Source organism: Macrosteles quadrilineatus, unplaced genomic scaffold, assembly GCF_028750875.1.
Source record: "Macrosteles quadrilineatus isolate MER2022 unplaced genomic scaffold, UCM_ALF_1.0 Scaffold_2__2_contigs__length_208266976, whole genome shotgun sequence".
Classification (NCBI taxonomy): domain Eukaryota; kingdom Metazoa; phylum Arthropoda; class Insecta; order Hemiptera; family Cicadellidae; genus Macrosteles; species Macrosteles quadrilineatus.
This window is the reverse complement of record NW_026542595.1, coordinates 197,198,796-197,217,516: the sequence shown is the minus strand read 5'-3', so window position 1 is coordinate 197,217,516 and position 18,721 is coordinate 197,198,796. Positions and strand designations below refer to the sequence as shown.

At 33.7% G+C, this 18,721-nt stretch overlaps 1 protein-coding gene across 1 annotated transcript in view; it reads right to left on the bottom strand.

Moving 5' to 3' along the window:
* Positions 1-298: 298 nt before the first annotated feature.
* LOC128987313 (chitin deacetylase 1) overlaps positions 299-18,721 on the bottom strand; it is a 40,017-nt gene continuing 21,594 nt past the window's right edge. Inside the window, exons 2-10 of the mRNA XM_054408088.1 lie at positions 13,172-13,284; positions 10,745-10,856; positions 10,052-10,179; positions 7,621-7,826; positions 6,667-6,823; positions 4,955-5,093; positions 4,088-4,334; positions 2,378-2,569; positions 299-1,188 (exon numbers count right to left, since the gene is read on the bottom strand). Of these exons, the coding sequence (XP_054264063.1) occupies positions 1,077-1,188; positions 2,378-2,569; positions 4,088-4,334; positions 4,955-5,093; positions 6,667-6,823; positions 7,621-7,826; positions 10,052-10,179; positions 10,745-10,856; positions 13,172-13,284 (1,406 nt within the window). The 3' untranslated portion in view covers positions 299-1,076. The remainder of the gene's footprint in view (positions 1,189-2,377; positions 2,570-4,087; positions 4,335-4,954; positions 5,094-6,666; positions 6,824-7,620; positions 7,827-10,051; positions 10,180-10,744; positions 10,857-13,171; positions 13,285-18,721) is intronic.

The window sequence follows — 18,721 nt, the reverse complement described above, 5'->3', positions numbered from 1 at the left end:
AATTTAGTTTTTTATCCATTGTTATACCTCCATATAACAGGACAGTATCGGTTAAAATGTCGAGAGGAAGATGTAAAAGGTTGAAATAAATAATTTTGTGTTAACCTCTGCACGGTCTGAGAAAAGGTACCTCGAGCTTGTCGCTCAATGTTATTTTGCCATAACCACAAGAGTTCCCATTTCTAATATTCACTTTATAAACAGATTTTAGTCCAAACAATTAATTGTCCTGCATTCTAGTGGAAATTTAGAGAACTACAACAAAGTTCAGTTAACGGAGTATTAAAATATCCTGAAACAGCTTTCATAGGAATCATTTATTTATTTTACAAATAAAATTAAAACTAAAAAAATACAAAATCTCTCTAAGTTCTTTACAAATTTTCAATAAAAATATTACTGATTTCTTATTACCGTACTTTATCTCAGTAAACGTACTGTAGTAACAAGAGAACAAATTACATTTGTCTTACAACTCCTATGACTAAATTAAGTTAATTGATTTAAATTTACTCTTTTGCATTAGCATTCAATTCAAAACATTCAATAAAAAGTACTTGAATGAATTTTTTAAACTTTTTTATTAATTTTCAAACCAGTAATTTGTTATAGCACCAACAACTGCTTATTTAAATATTGAAGCTGTGCTTCTAAACCAACAAGTTGATAAATAATAATCAATTAACTGCTTAAAAGATTATAATTATCAAGGGTTTAATGCTTTATGAGCTCGTCAATTTGTATTATAAAAATCTTAGCCGCGAGTGCAAATACAAATATTAGGATATAAAAATCTTTGTACTGAAACTAAACAAAAAAAGCTTTTATTTTTGCATTAATTATTGTTGTCAAAAGCAGGGATGATACTGTAACTGAGTAATTTAAAATTTTCAAAACCTACAAGAAATTCTAAACACCTCTTATGTTGAAACTTCGCTTTATGGCATATTACAAAACGACAAATTAAAAAAGGCACAATTACCAATGTTGAAAAGACACAACCTCACTGAGTTCTTGATGAACACAAATATAAAATGTTTGGAAAACGTCGCTTCAAAAATAAATTATAGCTATTCTCAACGCCTTCTGTTCTCTGGGTTGTAGACGTCACGACCAGCGATTCCTGTGCCTTGTGAATCTCCGAGCCATGGGTACTTGTTGGGGCATGAGCGGCAGGTTGTTAGGTACCTGGTACAAAAAGTTTCAAAACATTTACTATAAGGTGATAGCTGAAGCTGAAATGTAAAGGGATGTGGAATCATTTATGTGGATAGAGATAGCATTAATGATAAAAAATGGAATGGAAAATGAGTTTGATTCTAAACTAAATCAAGGTTATGAGACTCGTCTCATTATAATTTGATCAACAACAAACAAAAAATTCTTCATATTTGATTAGTAGTATGATAATATAACCTATTGAAATTCACTTTTTTACAAAGGTTTCTACATAACAGAACACTGTATAGCTATTTTCACTCAACACATTTGGGAAGAGAAAGTTTAGCCAATCAAGCAGGTGTTAAAAAGTTCTTAATGTTCAAATAAAGTATAAAATAAAATAAAAGTATAAAATTAAATATTGAATGGACATTATGCCAACCCAGCAGAGGGTCGTATGACCATGGTTGTATGTGCATGTAATGTATTCATTTCATGTACTGTACATAATATGTAATCAATAAAGCACTTTTTCTATTTTATTCTGCTATTCAATTCATAGTCATTGGACTCCCAGTTCTGAATTAGTAGAACTATACAGGGTGTTTTTTTAAAAACTTGCATATTTATTTATGTAAAAACCGCAATAGATAGAAATATGCAGTTTGCGGGAATCATCTATTGACATAGGGGGCCCAATTTTTTTGAATTCAACGTTACATTCACATTCCCTCCCTTTCCCCCCCTTCCCCCAACTCAATTTTTTTAAACAGCAAGGTACCCCTTGTGACATATCAAATAAAAGAGCATGAAAAAAGAAAATGTTTGATGAAAAAAATTGAAAATCGGATCATAAATTTGCGAGATATATCCCTCCCCCCTCCCCGGAACTTTTTTTTTTTAATCGCAAGGTACCCCTTGTGACATATCAAATGAAAGAGCATTAAAAAAGAAAATTTTTAATGAAATTTATTTTTCATTTGATATGTCACAAGAGGGGGTACCTTGCTATTAAAAAAAAATAAGTTTTGGGCAGGGGGGGGAAAGGGGGGGAATGTGAATGTAACATTGAATCCAAAAAAATTGTGCCCCCTACGTCAATAGATGATTCCTGCAAACTGAATATTTCTACCTATTGCGGTTTTTACATAAATAAAGATGCAAGTTTAAAAAAAAAACACCCTGTATATTGCCGTACCTAAATGTACGATCTCACCTGGTAGAAGTAACATTAGCCTCTGGGGGCCTGAAGGACAAGGCACATTTGTTGGGCAGGTTGCAAGGCTTGGGTGGGTATTGGTCCATCTTGTCACACTTCCATGGCTCGTAGTTGGCCAGATCTCTGAGTGGGCGCGGGTCTGTCATCCAGGTCAACGCTTGCGTCACAGTCACAAACCAAACGTCTTCCCTGAGAAATGTACATTTTGTTTCATACTTTTTTCATTGAATTAAGTTAAACTGAAATTTGATACTTAAATCTTTGCAATTGGGGTGGACTAACTTCACTTCATTTTTGTTACAAGTTTCAACATAGACACAATCTGGGTCAAATTTACCACCTCTGCAGGTTTTCATGAGCTGGACATGGAATTGGCAAGAACTAAAAAAGTTACTATAAGATTGTACGGATTTACACAGCTCTATGTGTTATACAGGGTGTCCCGGAACTCTCTACCAATATTTTAGGGCATTGCTCCTGGGTAAGAAACATACCTAAGTATCGTATTTAAATTGTCCGGAAGTCCTTATTTACTCACACAGCCGCCATTTTGTTTTTTCAGTTATTAGTTTTTTTTGAAAGAATGGTTAAACATACGAAATGGAAACTTTGCACAAACATTTATGACAACTAGACAAATCTACCAAAAAATTATGAGATTTTTCAAATTCATAAAACAAAATGGCGGCCGTTTAAAATTTGTGTAAAATCAATGGTTTTCGAGTTTTTTAAGAAACAAAATTTTTAAACGGCCGCCATTTTGTTTTGTGAATTTGAAAAATCTTCAAACTTTTTTGGTAGCTTTGTCTAGTTGTCATAAATGTTTGTGCAAAGTTTCCATTTCGTATGTTTAACCATTCTTTAGAAAAAAATGAATAACTGAAAAAAACAAAATGGCGGCTGTGTGAGTAACTAAGGACTTCCGGACAATTTAAATATGATATTTAGGTATGTTTCATACCCGGGAGCAATGCCCTAAAATATTGGTAGAGAGTTCCGGGACACCCTGTATATCCACACATTCACTGAAGTTATTGGTGATTTGGATTTATAATATTGGCTACTATAGCTTGTTTAGTAAGCTAGTTTTTTTTACTTCCGGTAGAACCTCGGTGACTGTTGTTGTATTTAAAATGTGACTTAACCTAAGTATCTAGTAATGTCCAATTGGTGATTAATAAAACAAAACTTAAAACGTTTAGATGTGTTTTCTTTTAGGAAATCATGAAAATATAACACTATATGTTTTCAAAATTTAATCATGTATAGTTAATTAATGTTAAATGAAGAACAGGTACTTTTGAACCAATCACTTCAAACTTGTGTTAGGTAATTTAGATTTTTTCTATTCTCAATCATGGTTTTGATAGTTTAAAATTATTATAAAGATTGTAAGGACAAATTAGAGTATCGTAAACATTTTATTGAAAATGAAACACTGGCTAATTGCAATACAAAAATACGTCTTGAAGCTTTAAATACTTAAATTAATTCTTTGTCAGTGTGTGGATATTTACCCAGGTCCCTTCCCTTGCGATGATATCCCTTGCACCTACCCTTTTAAAAATCAACTTATCCCTCTAAAAATTCACTGAATAACTAAGACAACACTCGTAGTTTTAAACAAGTACATTATGGAATAATAAAGTAATGAAATTATGTTTTACATTTTTGTGACTTAAACTGGCGATCCAAACTCATACTTACAGGGTCAAAACCCACTCGACAAACTTATGAAGACCGTCCTCCAGCTCCTTCAGTTGGAACCAGTTGGTGTGGAAGGGCAGCATGTACGGGGCTCTGTTATGCTTGTAGGATCTGTAGAAGTCCTCCTGCAGCCACTCAAACACATCGTCCTTGTCGTGATTGTGGAGAACACACTGGTCCAGGTAGGGGCAATGGCCTCCCTCATAGGTCTCTACGTAGTGGGCGTTGAGGGGCACCTCCCAGATACCTGTAAATATCATATATATTATTTCTTACGGAAATATTTTTGTCATTATACCATAATAATATTTCATCAGTTTTCATAAATGAAGCCCGGGTTGAGTTTGCATGTGATGCACTATGGGCCCCGAGAGATAATTGAGCACCCCTCTCCACCTTGTGGGGGAATTTTCCTCTATCTTGTGCCCCAACAACCATAAAACCTCTTGCACCCCTCTCTGTTCACAATTTCTAGGTTTCTTCCAAGCCATAAATAAAATGAATTTAAAAATGGCCATATTCTTGGAGAATTTGTGATTGACATTCCCCGACTAATAACTTTTACATTGAGGTCACCACTACAGTGCCCCCAGGGACAATTCAAAGACTGTCTTAGCACCTCCAGCCCTATTCAGCACCCATGCAAGTCAAACATTAAGGTATACATTTTCTACATCCATACAACTTTTGAAATTTGATAGCTCCAAACCTGATCCAAAAGATAACATGTTTTTCATTGTTTCATTTTAGAATCTTAAGGTGTGATTGTAAAGGGTAACTCAGGTAAAGAACAAAAAAACCTCATGGACATTTTTATGAAAGTTTTGAGCTGTTATATGAACAAAGAATGAAATTTTAGAAGGTTACCTGGGAATGATTTGGTAGGGCAAGTGCCTGACTTGCATTCGTGAGGTATTTTGTAGTCTAACGTGTAAGGCCAGATAGGAGTTTTGAGTGGAGGAACACCAACAGAACTGTCATAGATGAAACCAAAGTCCTCAGCTACCTGGAAAAGACAAGAAATTAGACGTAAAATATTTTAGAAAAATATTAAAACTTGTTTTAATAATGGATTGTGTAACTTCAGCTTTCTATTTAACTATTTTTTGTGAATGTAAACTTTAAATTGAACACTGAATAAAAGAAAATAGAAATCTAATAGTGGTTTGAAAAATATTGATCTTGTTGAGGTTGCTTTACTTTGCCAACACTTTAAATTAGTCATAGAAAACATCTGTGGCTAACTAATTGATGTACATTCAGACTCATTAGCAGTCCACAGTCTGCTGGACACTGTCCAAACCCACCAACGGAGAATATTAAATACTCTAATGAGTTTATTTGATGTGGTACAATGAATATGCTGTCATACCACATTACCATTAAAGAAACTGTATCATGATCACAGGAATATTTTGAGTTATTGCCTTTACATTTATATTGAAAGTTTAAATTTCAAGGCGTGTTTTACTACGTGTTCTTATATGTACAGATTTGTCCACCTTACTCATTTTCATTTAAACTTGACAACCCATCAATACTACAACTTTTAGCTCCTTGTTTCAACCCTCCTATAAAATCCTTTATTTTTTCATTCTTGTGTTGGATTATTTTGTCAAACAAAAATCTTTCGTAGAAGGGATTTGTCGTTCCTACAAAATATGAATCCAATGCTTCTATGATACCAGCAAGACCTGTATTGTTGGTATCTACAAGTTTTTCAATCAATTTAAGGCCTTTTTTACCTTTCAATACTATGACCCTCTGTTGAGGTTTTGCACCCATGTGATCCAACAGAATAAATAATTGAGTGGTTTTGGTTGATTATTATTTAAAAAAATACAAATAAATAAACACAAACAGTTTTTTTGTATACCTTATTGATATTATTATTGTGAGTTTACCTTGACATTTCATCATGAGTTTTTAATCTTATTCCCAAAATAAAAGTTTAAATATTTCTGTTTGGATGGCAGGCAGTACGTGAGATTTGTCCTTAGCACAGAGACGTTACTGAACAAAGGAAACTTGCTTATGGGACAACCTTAAGCTTTCAACTTTTATATGTTGTACTAGAAATATACTTGTGCCAAACAAGGAAGAGCCCGAATGGCGAACATTGTGCGGAAACTTCTATTGCAAAGGGCATAGGATCTTCATCCACCGTTAGCGTTGTAGTAAATGAGGGCAAGGGGTTGGTGTTGGACTTTACTCTAGACACCAGCAACTGGTGCTAGACACCAGGTGTACCATTGAATGTTTCCTCTGTACTTTACTTATGTGTGTTCTTAGTTAAAATGTTTTCAACGTAAAACGACAACAGTAGACTGAAAACACCCAAAGTCTCACCTCCCCAAATACGTGACATTGTTCTTCCTAATTTTTTGACCAATAAATTTACCAAAAAGAATAAGTGCCTGGAAACGTGAGATGATTTGTTCTTATATGATCTCTACTTAAAATGTCAAGTTTATAACTGTTGGTTGCCGTTTAATGACATTTTAACTCCAAATATAATGGTTGTTTTTAACCTTGTATTCGTTATTTGACACACCTAACCTATAGGCTTATGTAATTACTTCATACTGAGTGTTACGTCCTGGCTTGAGGAAGGGAGCTCTCATCCCCACTATGTCGCTTTGGGAGATGTTGGCGAAGTGTCTCAGAATCTCTCTCATACCGATCATCTCTCCGACCCATTCCTCGTAACCTTTGTCCTGGAGACCTTGTTGTAGCCTGGACAATAGAGGAAGTTGTAAATAAGTTTGTAACATTTTGATATCAGTACCAGCTACTTAAATTATGTTTCACCTTCAATTTTTTAATTTACATTTTAAAATATATAAAACACACTTCTCAATTCCTTTGTTGTTATAAATATGAAGACCTTAGAATCCAAAATGTTATGATGCAATAACCATGCCATAATTATAAAATCATGGAGTATTTTAGTTTAAACATGGTTTGTAACTGCCGTGGAGCAATCTTGGCTTTAACATCGTTTCTCAAAGTGAGTATGGTGGACTGGTATTACCTTTGCCCTTTTTTTTTAAAGGATAAGATATTTACCTCAGAAATTCTGATTTGAATGAAAACTTCTGCTTCTAAATTTGAATATGTGTTACAAGAAAGGAAACTCGTTGTGAAGATATTTTGTTGTGTGAAAGATGGTTGTGTTGCTAGCCTAGTGGTTAGCATCTCGGACTTTGGTGCGGGAGGGATGGGTTCAATCCCCGGCACATCCACAAAACTTTAATGGGTTTGGACCGCTTTCCCTTAAAAGTGTTTGAAATGACTTCAATACAAAAATGCCACTGGCGTAGATACGAGCAAAAAAAAAAAAAAAACTGACAAAACTACATGTAATCCAAAGGATGCCATTTGAACATAAAAAAATATTCTGAACCATATAAAAAAATTCTAATAATACTTTCAAACAACACTTAGGTGTTAGCTGAACCAGTTTTTTCACCACTCTGGTGATGATAATAAAATAAAGTTAGTGTTTAATTAAACAACCAATGAGAACTCACGAGACAGTCTCGACCCCGATCTCATGACCGTAGTGAGCGAGCTCCTGGACCATATTGTAGTCACAGTACTCGTGGGAGATGAAAAACGTCGCCCTCAACTCACAACCATTAGGGTTCCTCCTCTTTGAGTTGAAGAGGTGAGTGTACTTCTGGAAATTGTTAAGATTGATGGCTCCATCGAACGTCACCAAGATCATCTGCGGAGTCTGGAATTTCAAAGTTTATGTGAGTCGTTAAAGCGATTAGAAGTAAAAAGTTGATTGTTGAGTTTTAAATTTTGTTTCCAATTGTTTTGATTTTTTGACAGATGAGGTCGATTGGCAGACAAACTTAGCAACAAAATTGGGTGAAGACACTGTCTTAAGTGAAACAATTTATTTTATGTATTTTAATGTAGGGTTCTCTGATACAGAGGAAATAATTTGCCTTGCCTTAGAGACCTAAGTTTCTTTTGTTTTCTAGATAAGTTAGGACGACCTATAGTTCAAGGATCAAGGTGAATTCAGAACCGTTGGTTCACAGGATCATCACAATGATATTGGTGATTGATTGGGTTCGAACTCAGACCCTCTGGTTAGAAAGTGTGCATTCTAATCTATAAGCTTTTGTGGTAAAGTCTAAATCATAGGATGGAAAAAATCCAAAACCAAACTAAACTGGTAGGATTTAAAAAACTAAAATGTGATAACTATTTCCATCAAAAGCTTGACATTTCTGGTGTAACCTGGTTTAAAGGCCAGTAGTAACTTCAATATACAGTTTGGGATAGTGATATATTTGTTATTGTTGGTTAAACTTTTCCTATGGTTTTGCTAAAATATCCTTTAAACTATACATTTTAACCTTTTGCCATAAAACATGCATTCATGCAAGACTCAAAAGAGAAAGTATGGTTTAAAAAAGATAATTGTTAGTAAGAATAAAAGGGGTAAAATAAGAAAAGAGGTGAGAATAGAACATACAATAATTTAGTAGATCTTAAAACGATAGCACAAAACAAAATTTATATTTATAATGTTATTAATTGTTTTTGTGTTGTAATCTCATATTAGTAAGTGTGGTTTTTTGAATCAGTAAATGTTATTATGAACACCAAAACAGCATATTTTTTTAGCAAAAAAGCATTTTCCTTACCTGGTGTTTTAATTCTGATGACTATGTTGATCTTTAAAATTATAATTTTGCATACTATGAGAAAAAGTGCCAAAAGTTCCTGGAAAACTTTCTTATGACAAAAGCATTATATAGCAACTTATAAGTGCTTGAAAATACAGTTTAATTATTTTTCCCTCCAGGAATAATATAATGGCTGCAATAAAATAGGCACATACATTCTTCATTATCATTCTAAATTTGCTGCACATTTTTTAGAACAGATCTCTAAGTTTTGAATAAAAAATTTGTAATGGCAAACTAAACAAACCAAAACTTTTGACCATGGAATGAAGTGTTCATCTTGTTCTTGTTAAAGTTAGGTATAGCCAGTTTTAGAACATGTAAATGGACAAACTTGAATCGAATCATTAACAGAGTTTGATACACTGTAAATTGTACTAATTTCCGTCATAAACAATGACTTTTTTAGCTCCAAGTACGGTACCTAAATAAAAATAATATAAGTGAGAACCGGTAGCTCATTCAAATGCTTTCTATTTTAGTGAAACATTTTGGCTACAATTGGTCTTCTATAGTTTTCAAAGGTCATGGTAAAAGGTCCTATAATACAAGGTCGCGGAGGGACAAAAGTGGCGCTGCAGTTTCAGCCTACTGTAACAGCTTGTACTACCTCCTAATGGAGCGTTATTACTTGTAACTGTTATTACTTGTTTCAACTTATAGCTTATTATTACACTAGTTGTTTGTAACTTTTATTACTTTTGTTATTGCAAAAAACAGGCTGGTGCGACATTGCCACACTCGAACGGCCTTGTATTAGAAGAGACCCTGGTAAAGACAACAGTTATTGCTCCTTGTCTCATTTCTCTTGGCTATTAATCAGCTGGTGGTGTCAAAGTCAGACTAATAAATACTGACAAATCCTCATCAGCTGACTTCACAGCCAGCGGATTAGAGTCAAGCCATTGCAGTTGTTACAAAACATTATAAGAATCTGTAACTAAGCTTTCTATTGCAATATTTATTTTTTTTGCCAAAGCTATTCACCAAATATATTAACTTTTTCATACAATTTCAAGTTTAAAGAGTGCTATGCCCTCCACCAATAGATTCACTTAATATCATACCACCTTCCCAAACCAAGAAGTGTAGGAATAGAACGATGAAGATTGAAGTACCAACTATTTATTTACAAAACACCACCACCAATACCATCACAGCTATAAAGTAAGTCTGAACGTCTTATGAATTAAGATCCCAACACCGCCACCGCGTTTCAAGGCTTAGCTTTGCGTCGTTTTTTGTATCGACGTACATCCTCAGGTTCTAATCCGCCGGGTATGATGGTCCCGTCGCGAGAGCAGAAGCAGTATGGCAGCTGGCACTTGGCTGTGTCACACTTCTGGGCGAGATCTTGAGGAGGTTCCGTGCTGGGTGCGGGAGCTGGAATAGTGCAAAGATATGGTAAAAAACCGTAAGGTAGGCAATCGGTGCTTTGGAGAAAAGTCTCGGTGCTGGAGGTAAAAAGTGTTGTAAAGGTTTGTGGAAATCACTAACTCTAGTTATTGTTTCTAATTTTTAGTGAGATATAGGAATTACAGTTTGAAATTGGTATTAACTATTTAGAGAGCTAGAGATTGGAGTTGAAGCTAGGGGTTGAAATTAAGAATCAGAAATTGAATTATCATTATTTTAATGTTGGAGAGATTTTTGAGCTGGAGATTATTGATATAGCTATAATAGGTGTTAGTTGGTATTGGTAATCAAGAATTAAATTGTACCATATCACTTAAATGGTATAAATTGAGAACAAAATTTAAGGATTGCAAGTTAGTTCTTTTCTTGAAAATTTACTTTCGACCCAGTTCAAAATAGTAAAAGTTGAATACAACAAATAATAACAATTTAGACCAATCACTGCAAATGTTTAAAATTTCGAAAATCTTTCTTATGTGTTTGGTTATTTGTGCGTTAAAGATAGAGTACAAACAATATCGTAAGAACTTACTAGTTGGTAGTGGGCCGCAGCGTGCCTCATTTTTGAATGTACAAAGTTTGTTGATATCGTCAAAATAAAGTCCCGAGGGACATCTGTTGAGGTAGGGGTAGTTGTCCACACACTGAAACAGACAATATAATCATATCATATGGCATATTGTAGTAGATTTAATTAAAATCTAGGATCTCTCTAGTATTGAAAAAAGTCTTTGCAAGCAAAGATATAGGAGTAATTGGAAAAAATCAATATAATAATCAAAATCAAAAATCAAAAACCACTTTCTACTAGAATTTCTAAGAAATTTATAGTTTTCTCAAATTGTATTTTATTTGGTTGTCATCACACAAAGTAAAGTGGCGGTCGCATTTTATATTTAATTAGCTAACATACTATTAGCTTGAGCATATTTTAGAGCTTAAATATATGTATAAAAATATGTTTTTAGGCTTTAAATTCCACATTTTTTCTGGGGGGGGGGGATATTCCATACCCCAAGACCTGGGCTGTCATTCCGTGTAGAGGACTTGCTAGCCCTAACTTCGCCTCTTAAATAAAGACATTTTTCATTTCATTTCATTTATTTCATAATTTAATTTTCATTTCATTACCACCGTGAGCATGTATTCTTAATACCATTTAAAAAAATGTAACTGTTTTGCTAAAACGTTTAAATGTTGGGAAAACAATGGTTAAAACCCCTTTATTTAAATTGAGACCAATTACATGTAGCACCTATTAATGCTAGTTGCTGGTTCCATCTCAGGTTCGGTTTATTTTTCAGTCATTGGCCTATACAAATAATAATGCATGAATATAACAAAATATAGTAACAAACGATGCTCTTTATCATGGGGAAATCAATTAGTTAAAGATGCTATCTACAAAAGCTTGACATTAAATGGAAAGGCCAGGTTGGGTACCCATGGTGCAGAAAAAGGTGAATAAAAATTAAAAATCGCACAGATATTTTACAAAACACATTTTTCTTGTAACAATGACAGGCCTCATCTCATGTTGGGCAGTGCTCTTCAGTGAAAGTGTAGGATTGTCATAGCTCTACTCTCTCCACTATTGCCCTACAAGGGACAAGAATGTCATCTTGAAAGTCTTTGTCACTCTGTTTAGATCTCAACCCAATCTATCTTGACTTTCAATGTCCAGAGAAAGTTATGCAACCCCAGAAAATGTCAATTGGTTATCAGCTTCACCTGCTGTCTTATTTGTCACTCCATTTGAGTTAGGGTAGGCTCTGTATACTGTAGTTAAATTATCATGTTTAAAATGTAGCCAGTTTACAATAAAAATAAATGTAGTTTGTATTTGTCACTGACTTAATTGAGCCACAGTCAAAATGTGTTGATTTGCAAACTACAGATGCACTTAGTTTACTTATTCTCCATAAGAATGTCATGGGAACTTCAAATTTAATTTTCTTTAATTTTCCCCATAACTAAAAATTGTACAAAAACACTTTAATATAGCCTTATTGTATTAAATTATTTGTTTTTTGAATCTTGTTGAAATAAATTGTTTTCAGAGAAATTGGAAAATTTTATGTTTTGAGGGTGAACAGTATGAAAACCCATTTTTTACCCTATTCCCCGAGAAACCCATTCCCATGGTCCGATCATGATGGTTCACAAACTTGTTTGAATACTCGTAGGTTTACACGTTTGCACAAAATCTTTTTTCAAAATTGGATGATTTTTATCAGGCTAACGGTTACCGATATATGCATTAGAACTTAAGGTGTTTTTGGCCTCTGGGGACATCCAAAATGAAAAGCTAAATCAGTTTCAGGTCCTGTTCTTACCATGAGACTTAGAGTAATAGCTTATTCCCTATGATTCTACATGGAAAATACACAATAATCTAAGGGATACAACAGAATTACAGGCTATGTGTTAGCTTTGCGGCTAAATTATGTTAATTAAAATATCATCTGTTTATTTAACCAAACTGATTTTATCCATCCCTGTCTGGCATCCATATAATTTTTGTGAATTTGGATACGGAAATGTAATGCCTCCATCTTTTATAGTGATTTTCACTCAAAAGAACATACTCAAACAATCTCCTCAAAGAGTGTGCTATTTTGCATTTATTTTTTATTTTATTTTATTTTAATCTTTTATTTATTTTTATTTTATTTTATTTATTTATTTTATTAAATTATTTATTGTTTTAGTTAGGTTTTTTAAATCTTTTTTATTTATTTATTCTGTTATTTATTTCTTTTAATTTTAAAATTTTTTTAAAGTTTTATTTTCTTTTCTATTTTTACATTATGACAGATGAAGACATCCAAGTTTCTATAATTATTTACAAGTTAAACTTTCAGTTTGCCATAGTTGAAAAGTTGGTGGTGTTATTAGATTAATATTAAATAATTAGCCTGGATGTGTGTTGGGTAATGATCATAAAATATAGGATTACCTGGTAGAATCGTCTGCATGTGGCAGGATCTGCAAAGTTGCCGTTTCCTTGACCTTCTGGGCAGACAAACGCTACTTCTTCCTTCTTGTCATCTGACCTCTTCTGACTGTATACTGAAACAACATGTTCTGTTAGGACTTGTTTGGAATTTCAAGAAAATTGTGCATATAAGCTACTGTACGGGGTAAGCGCTCAGTCAGAGGCGGCGGTAGTCTGGGAAAGAGGAATTCGGCCGCTATACATCCAAATGAAATATCAATTGATTTAAATAATAATGCGTAACAACGTTTTCTCGGCTCTCTTTAATTCCGTTGTCTTGTACTCATGCACGACATACGGATGCTTGCCTTACATTTCGTCAAGTAAACTGTATGGAACTTTAAAATCTGCGGATGTTTAAAATGACTTTTCAAAAATATAAACTATCTCAATCGTGGTTCTCACCCATATCAAGAATAACTAAATTAATATTTCAAGAACACAGGAAACGCAAGGTACGAATACTTCTTTTGCACTCCATGTTCTGCAGGTGTTGAAAGCCTCGAGCCACGTAGTGTATGGCAGTTCTCCAGAATTCGTTGGCACGACCGTGTCAGTGGTTTTCGCTGTTGTGCATTTTGGAGGTGTAAATATAACGGCAGTTAGCTATTGTTCCGGGTCAGGAGTAGTTTTACAGCAGTTTGGCGACAAATTTTGGCAAAGCTGCAACATGAGTCACTCAGAGTGGCGTGACACCAGGCATTGTTTGTCCAAGTTCGAGGACGATAATGCTGGATCAATGCTCACAGCTGGTGAGAAAATGCAACTTTGACTTCGCAAAACATGAGGGTGTGGAGTCACTTTAGGGTTGTTAAAGATCTACTGATTGGATGGGCAGGAACAGATTCCAACACTAAGCATAGCCTTTGCTTGGCCAACACAAGGTTCAACTACTACAGTGTAAAAGTCAATCCAATAATAGACATGACATATGCTGGTAAAGTCTGAAGATTAGGTGTCGAAGCTAGTTAATTGCTAAGTGCACTATCACAAATATTATAACATAAACGATATGGGTCAACATAAACAAATTTCGTCACTGGCCCGAAAAGTAAACACGTTTTTATAAATATTTAAATAGAAATCTCAACAAATTCAAATCTACTGTTACGGCTATTAAACATTCGGGCCGGTGACGTCATTTGTTTATGTTTATGATCCACCGTTTCTGTTCTTACGTTCGTGGTAGATGTTTACACCATTGGAAAAAATGCGATCAGGATAACCAACACGTAAGGGCGAAAAAGTAAACGTGGATAGAAAAATATCAGAATGAGTGACATAGATAAGACAAGTGATAAGAGGTCGAAGGACCATGAAAAATGTTTAGACGAGATCCTCTCATAAATAAAAATCATAGAGCAGGGACAGTATTTGGCCAGTAGTTATAACTATTGCTTTTTTATCAAAAACTTTCAATACTTGTTGTTCATCCAGAGTAACTTGGTTTACGTGAGTTTTGTTATAATAGCATTTTTAAGCATCAATTAAAGTTAATTTCACAACTTAAATGAACTATATAGTTTTTTTTTTTTCAGGAAACAGGTTGAAACAATTGGAATTTTGAACTTTTCATAACCTTATTTTATGCAAATAAAAACTATCGGTTCCATTAAGAAATAATAACCTTATAGTTTGGGTTTCACGAGTTAAAAACATTAACAACGATTCCCGCCTATTTTACAACAAGGAGATGGATTCTGAAGAGATTTTCAGATAAAATTTGGCAGACTATTTGGAAACAAAGACTTTGGTTGTTATCATACAATTTATGGCCCTTGGAAATATACTTGCGTGCCAAAAGTACTAATGTTTAGAAAATGGACCGCTTTCGTTTTAATATATAACCAACATACATTTAACCAGATATAAACATAAACCATTCTGTTTCCACTTTTTTAACTTTATGTTGATTAAAGGGGAGTTTACGCTGGTCTATTGCTTGTCGTAAGTAATATCCAACTTTTAACTTTAGACTATACTGCTACCAAATAATATTGTGTTAGAGATAAACGTGTGTGTGCATACTACGTTCTTAGTTTTATCAGGAGTAATCACTTAATAGGATTTGCCTATAAGTGTTAATATGTATTATGTTTGATTTGAATTATTTTATATCTCCGACGATAATTTTATACTTTGTTCAAAATAGTAACCCTGCATTAACCATCAGATGCATTTAGCATTATCGATACTAAGGGTTTCGAAAAGTGGTATATCGTATGCACATGGTCAGACATTATCACAATACAAGTGATAAAACTGGTATGGAGGTGTAAGCTCATTCAAACCCTGCCAATGAATTATTTATTTATTTTCATATGTTGGTATTTACTTGGCTATGTTTGTCGTGCCTGTTGGTTCGGAGCACAACTATTTATTATCTGAGTGGCTGAATGGTTATAGTCTATACAGGGTGATTGATATAAGTGTGCCAGCCGTTTTATTCGAAAACCATAAGAGATATCAAAAAAAGTTAAATGGTAAGTGCCTTGGATTTTTTATTTAAAAAATTATAGTCAAGTCAAAAAAATTATTTTAGCTGCCATTTTTCCAATATGGCCGCCAACTTTGATTTTTCTTATGGAACACCCTGTATTTTATGATGTATTCTGGTAGAAAATGTAATTTTAAGATGATTTTATTCTTGTACTTTTTTTCATAAACCTAACCGTTTCAAAGATAATAATGGTTTAAGTTGTGAAATTTTGAATGGTTTTCGAATAAAACAGCTGGCATGCTTGCTTTAGGCCTTCATCGAAACTCTTTCTCATGCAGAAATTTCAAAACTTTAACCATTATTATCTTTGAAACGGTTAGGTTTATGAAAAAAATTACATGAATAAAATCGTTTTAAAATTACATTTTCTACCAGAATACATCATAAAATACAGGGTGTTCCATAAGAAAAATCAAAGTTGGCGGCCATATTATAAAAATTGCGGCTAAAATAATTTTTTTGACTTGACTAAAATTTTTTAAATAAAAAACCCAAGGCACTTACCATTTAACTTGTTTTGATATCTCTGATAGTTTTCGAATAAAACGGCTGGCACACTTACAGGGTGATTGATATAAGTGTGCCAGCCGTTTTATTCGAAAACTATAAGAGATATCAAAAAAAGTTAAATGGTAAGTGCCTTGGATTTTTTATTTAAAAAATTGTTGTCAAGTCAAAAAAATTATTTTAGCCGCCATTTTTCCAATATGGCCTCCAACTTTGATTTTTCTTACGGAACACCCTATATTTTATGATGTATTCTGGTAGAAAAAGTAATTTTAAGACGATTTTATTCTTGTGATTTTTTTCATAAACCTAACCGTTTCAAAGATAATTATGGTTAAAGTTTTGAAATTTCTGCATGAGAAAGAGTTTCGATAAAGGCCTAAGCAAGCATGCCAGCTGTTTTGTTCGAAAACCATTCAAAATTTAACAAATTAAACCATTATTATCTTTGAAACGGTTAGGTTTATGAAAAAAATGACAAGAATAAAATCGTCTTAAAATTACTTTTTCTACCAGAATACATCATAAAATACAGGGTGTTCCGTAAGAAAAATCAAAGTTGGCGGCCATATTAGAAAAATGGCGGCTAAAATAATTTTTTGGACTTGACTATAATTTTTTAAATAAAAAATACAAGGCACTTACCATTTAACTTTTTTTTATATCTCCTATAGTTTTCGAATAAAACGGCTGGCACACTTATATCAATCACCCTGTATATCAATCACCCTGTATTGCTCTCCCATAGTGATCAGAAGTCTCAGGTTCAATCCTGAGATTTTGATCTTTTGACAAGCCGTCCGTATTTTCATTTATGGTTCTGAATATAAAAATCATCTCATTCAATTCTTCTGCCGCCCTTGCATTAACGCTCAGCTCATAATGAACATCAGCTGTTCCTGATCATTGGGCTTTAAATAAATTATCCTGACTAATGAAACCGCTGATCTTAGTCAGTAACAAAGCTACACAGGTCATCACACACCATTCTACACTCATCCTTCACTCATATTTGGGTTAAAATACACACCTAGGTGGCGTCCCCATCTCAACGATTGATAATTGATAATTGATAAATCAAAGTGTGAATCGCAATCTACAAGAATTGATTGAGTGATATCGAGAAAAAAGATATATCTATTAGTCGAGAAGGAATTAATTGAAAAAAAAACTCTTTTCTTTGAAAGTGGCGTGACGATAAATAGCAATGATTTGGTGTCAGTCGAATTTACGGGGCGTTTTTTAAACGCAACCAAAATTATAAGTACATAGGTACCGTAGGACACATTTTAACGATAAAACAATCTCATATGTAAGTTAGTATTTCTGTTTTCCTTGTTACATTGCTAATCAGCTGATGCATTGTTGTATAGTTCTCTTCAGTGTTTTGATTTATTGTGAATAAGACTCATTATGACGTTTTCGCAAGCTCAAAGAGAATTTGTTGTCCATTAAAAGTAAATAATTGGTTTTATGTCAAGAAAGGTTTGGAATTAAATTTTCCAAATGTGATTCCAGAACCTAAAAAATCAACAGTTCATAATATTGTTAAAATTTAGGGAAGTCCGATTTGTAGAGCACCAAAAAAACGTAGACCTACAAAACATAGTCTATTTGAGCTCATGGAAATACCATGTTGAGTCTTATTTACAATAACTTCTCAACAACACTCTCATGGAAATCTATACAATAACTCATATTAGCTGAAAGCAATGGCAATGGCAATGAAGTAAAGAAAACAGCAATTTTAGCATATGAACTAATTTTGTCGTAAAAAAGTGTCTCACGGTAGGCCTAGTTGCAACTAAGGTATTTGGGTTGCGTATAAAAACACCCTATAAGAGAGGGGAAAAGGGATTAAAATATACATTAATTTTGTTAATTTGAAACATCACCTTCTCAATTACAGCCAATCATGTGGCATGCGTATGATCAGAGATAAGTCAGACAACTCAGGATCAAGAGACCCAACGGATGTCCTCTCGTGAGAGTTACTGAGTTTTTAGGCCAATGCCACTCTGCTATTGTTTAGCTCTCAGAAGTGACGAGGTTTCAGATAACACTAAGGCTACTTTGTTGGTCACAGCTTAATTAAGTTACTTAACTATTCAAGAAGAAGAATAAAACGTCTGAAAACGCCTTGTTTTTGTTGCGGACAGGTTCAATGCTTGTGTGGTTCAAAACTGGACACATGTCCTTTATCACTTTTAGTAAATCGTCTAGCTGAAAAACAGCTGATTTATTTATCGTCAGTCAATAGCAAAACTTCACATGTTCACTTTTCTCACATTCATCTAAAATTAATTATTGATTTTAAAATGCTCCTTAGCTGCGTCCCCACCTCAAAATGCCTTCTGATTTTACGATTCAAACCATACAAGATCCATGTCGGTTTATAGATGTTTTTGTGTCATACTTAATCGATATGATACTAAAAGAATATTTATTGTCATCATTACATCGATTTTTTTATGTTGGTTAGAACGTATCTGTTATAAGAATAA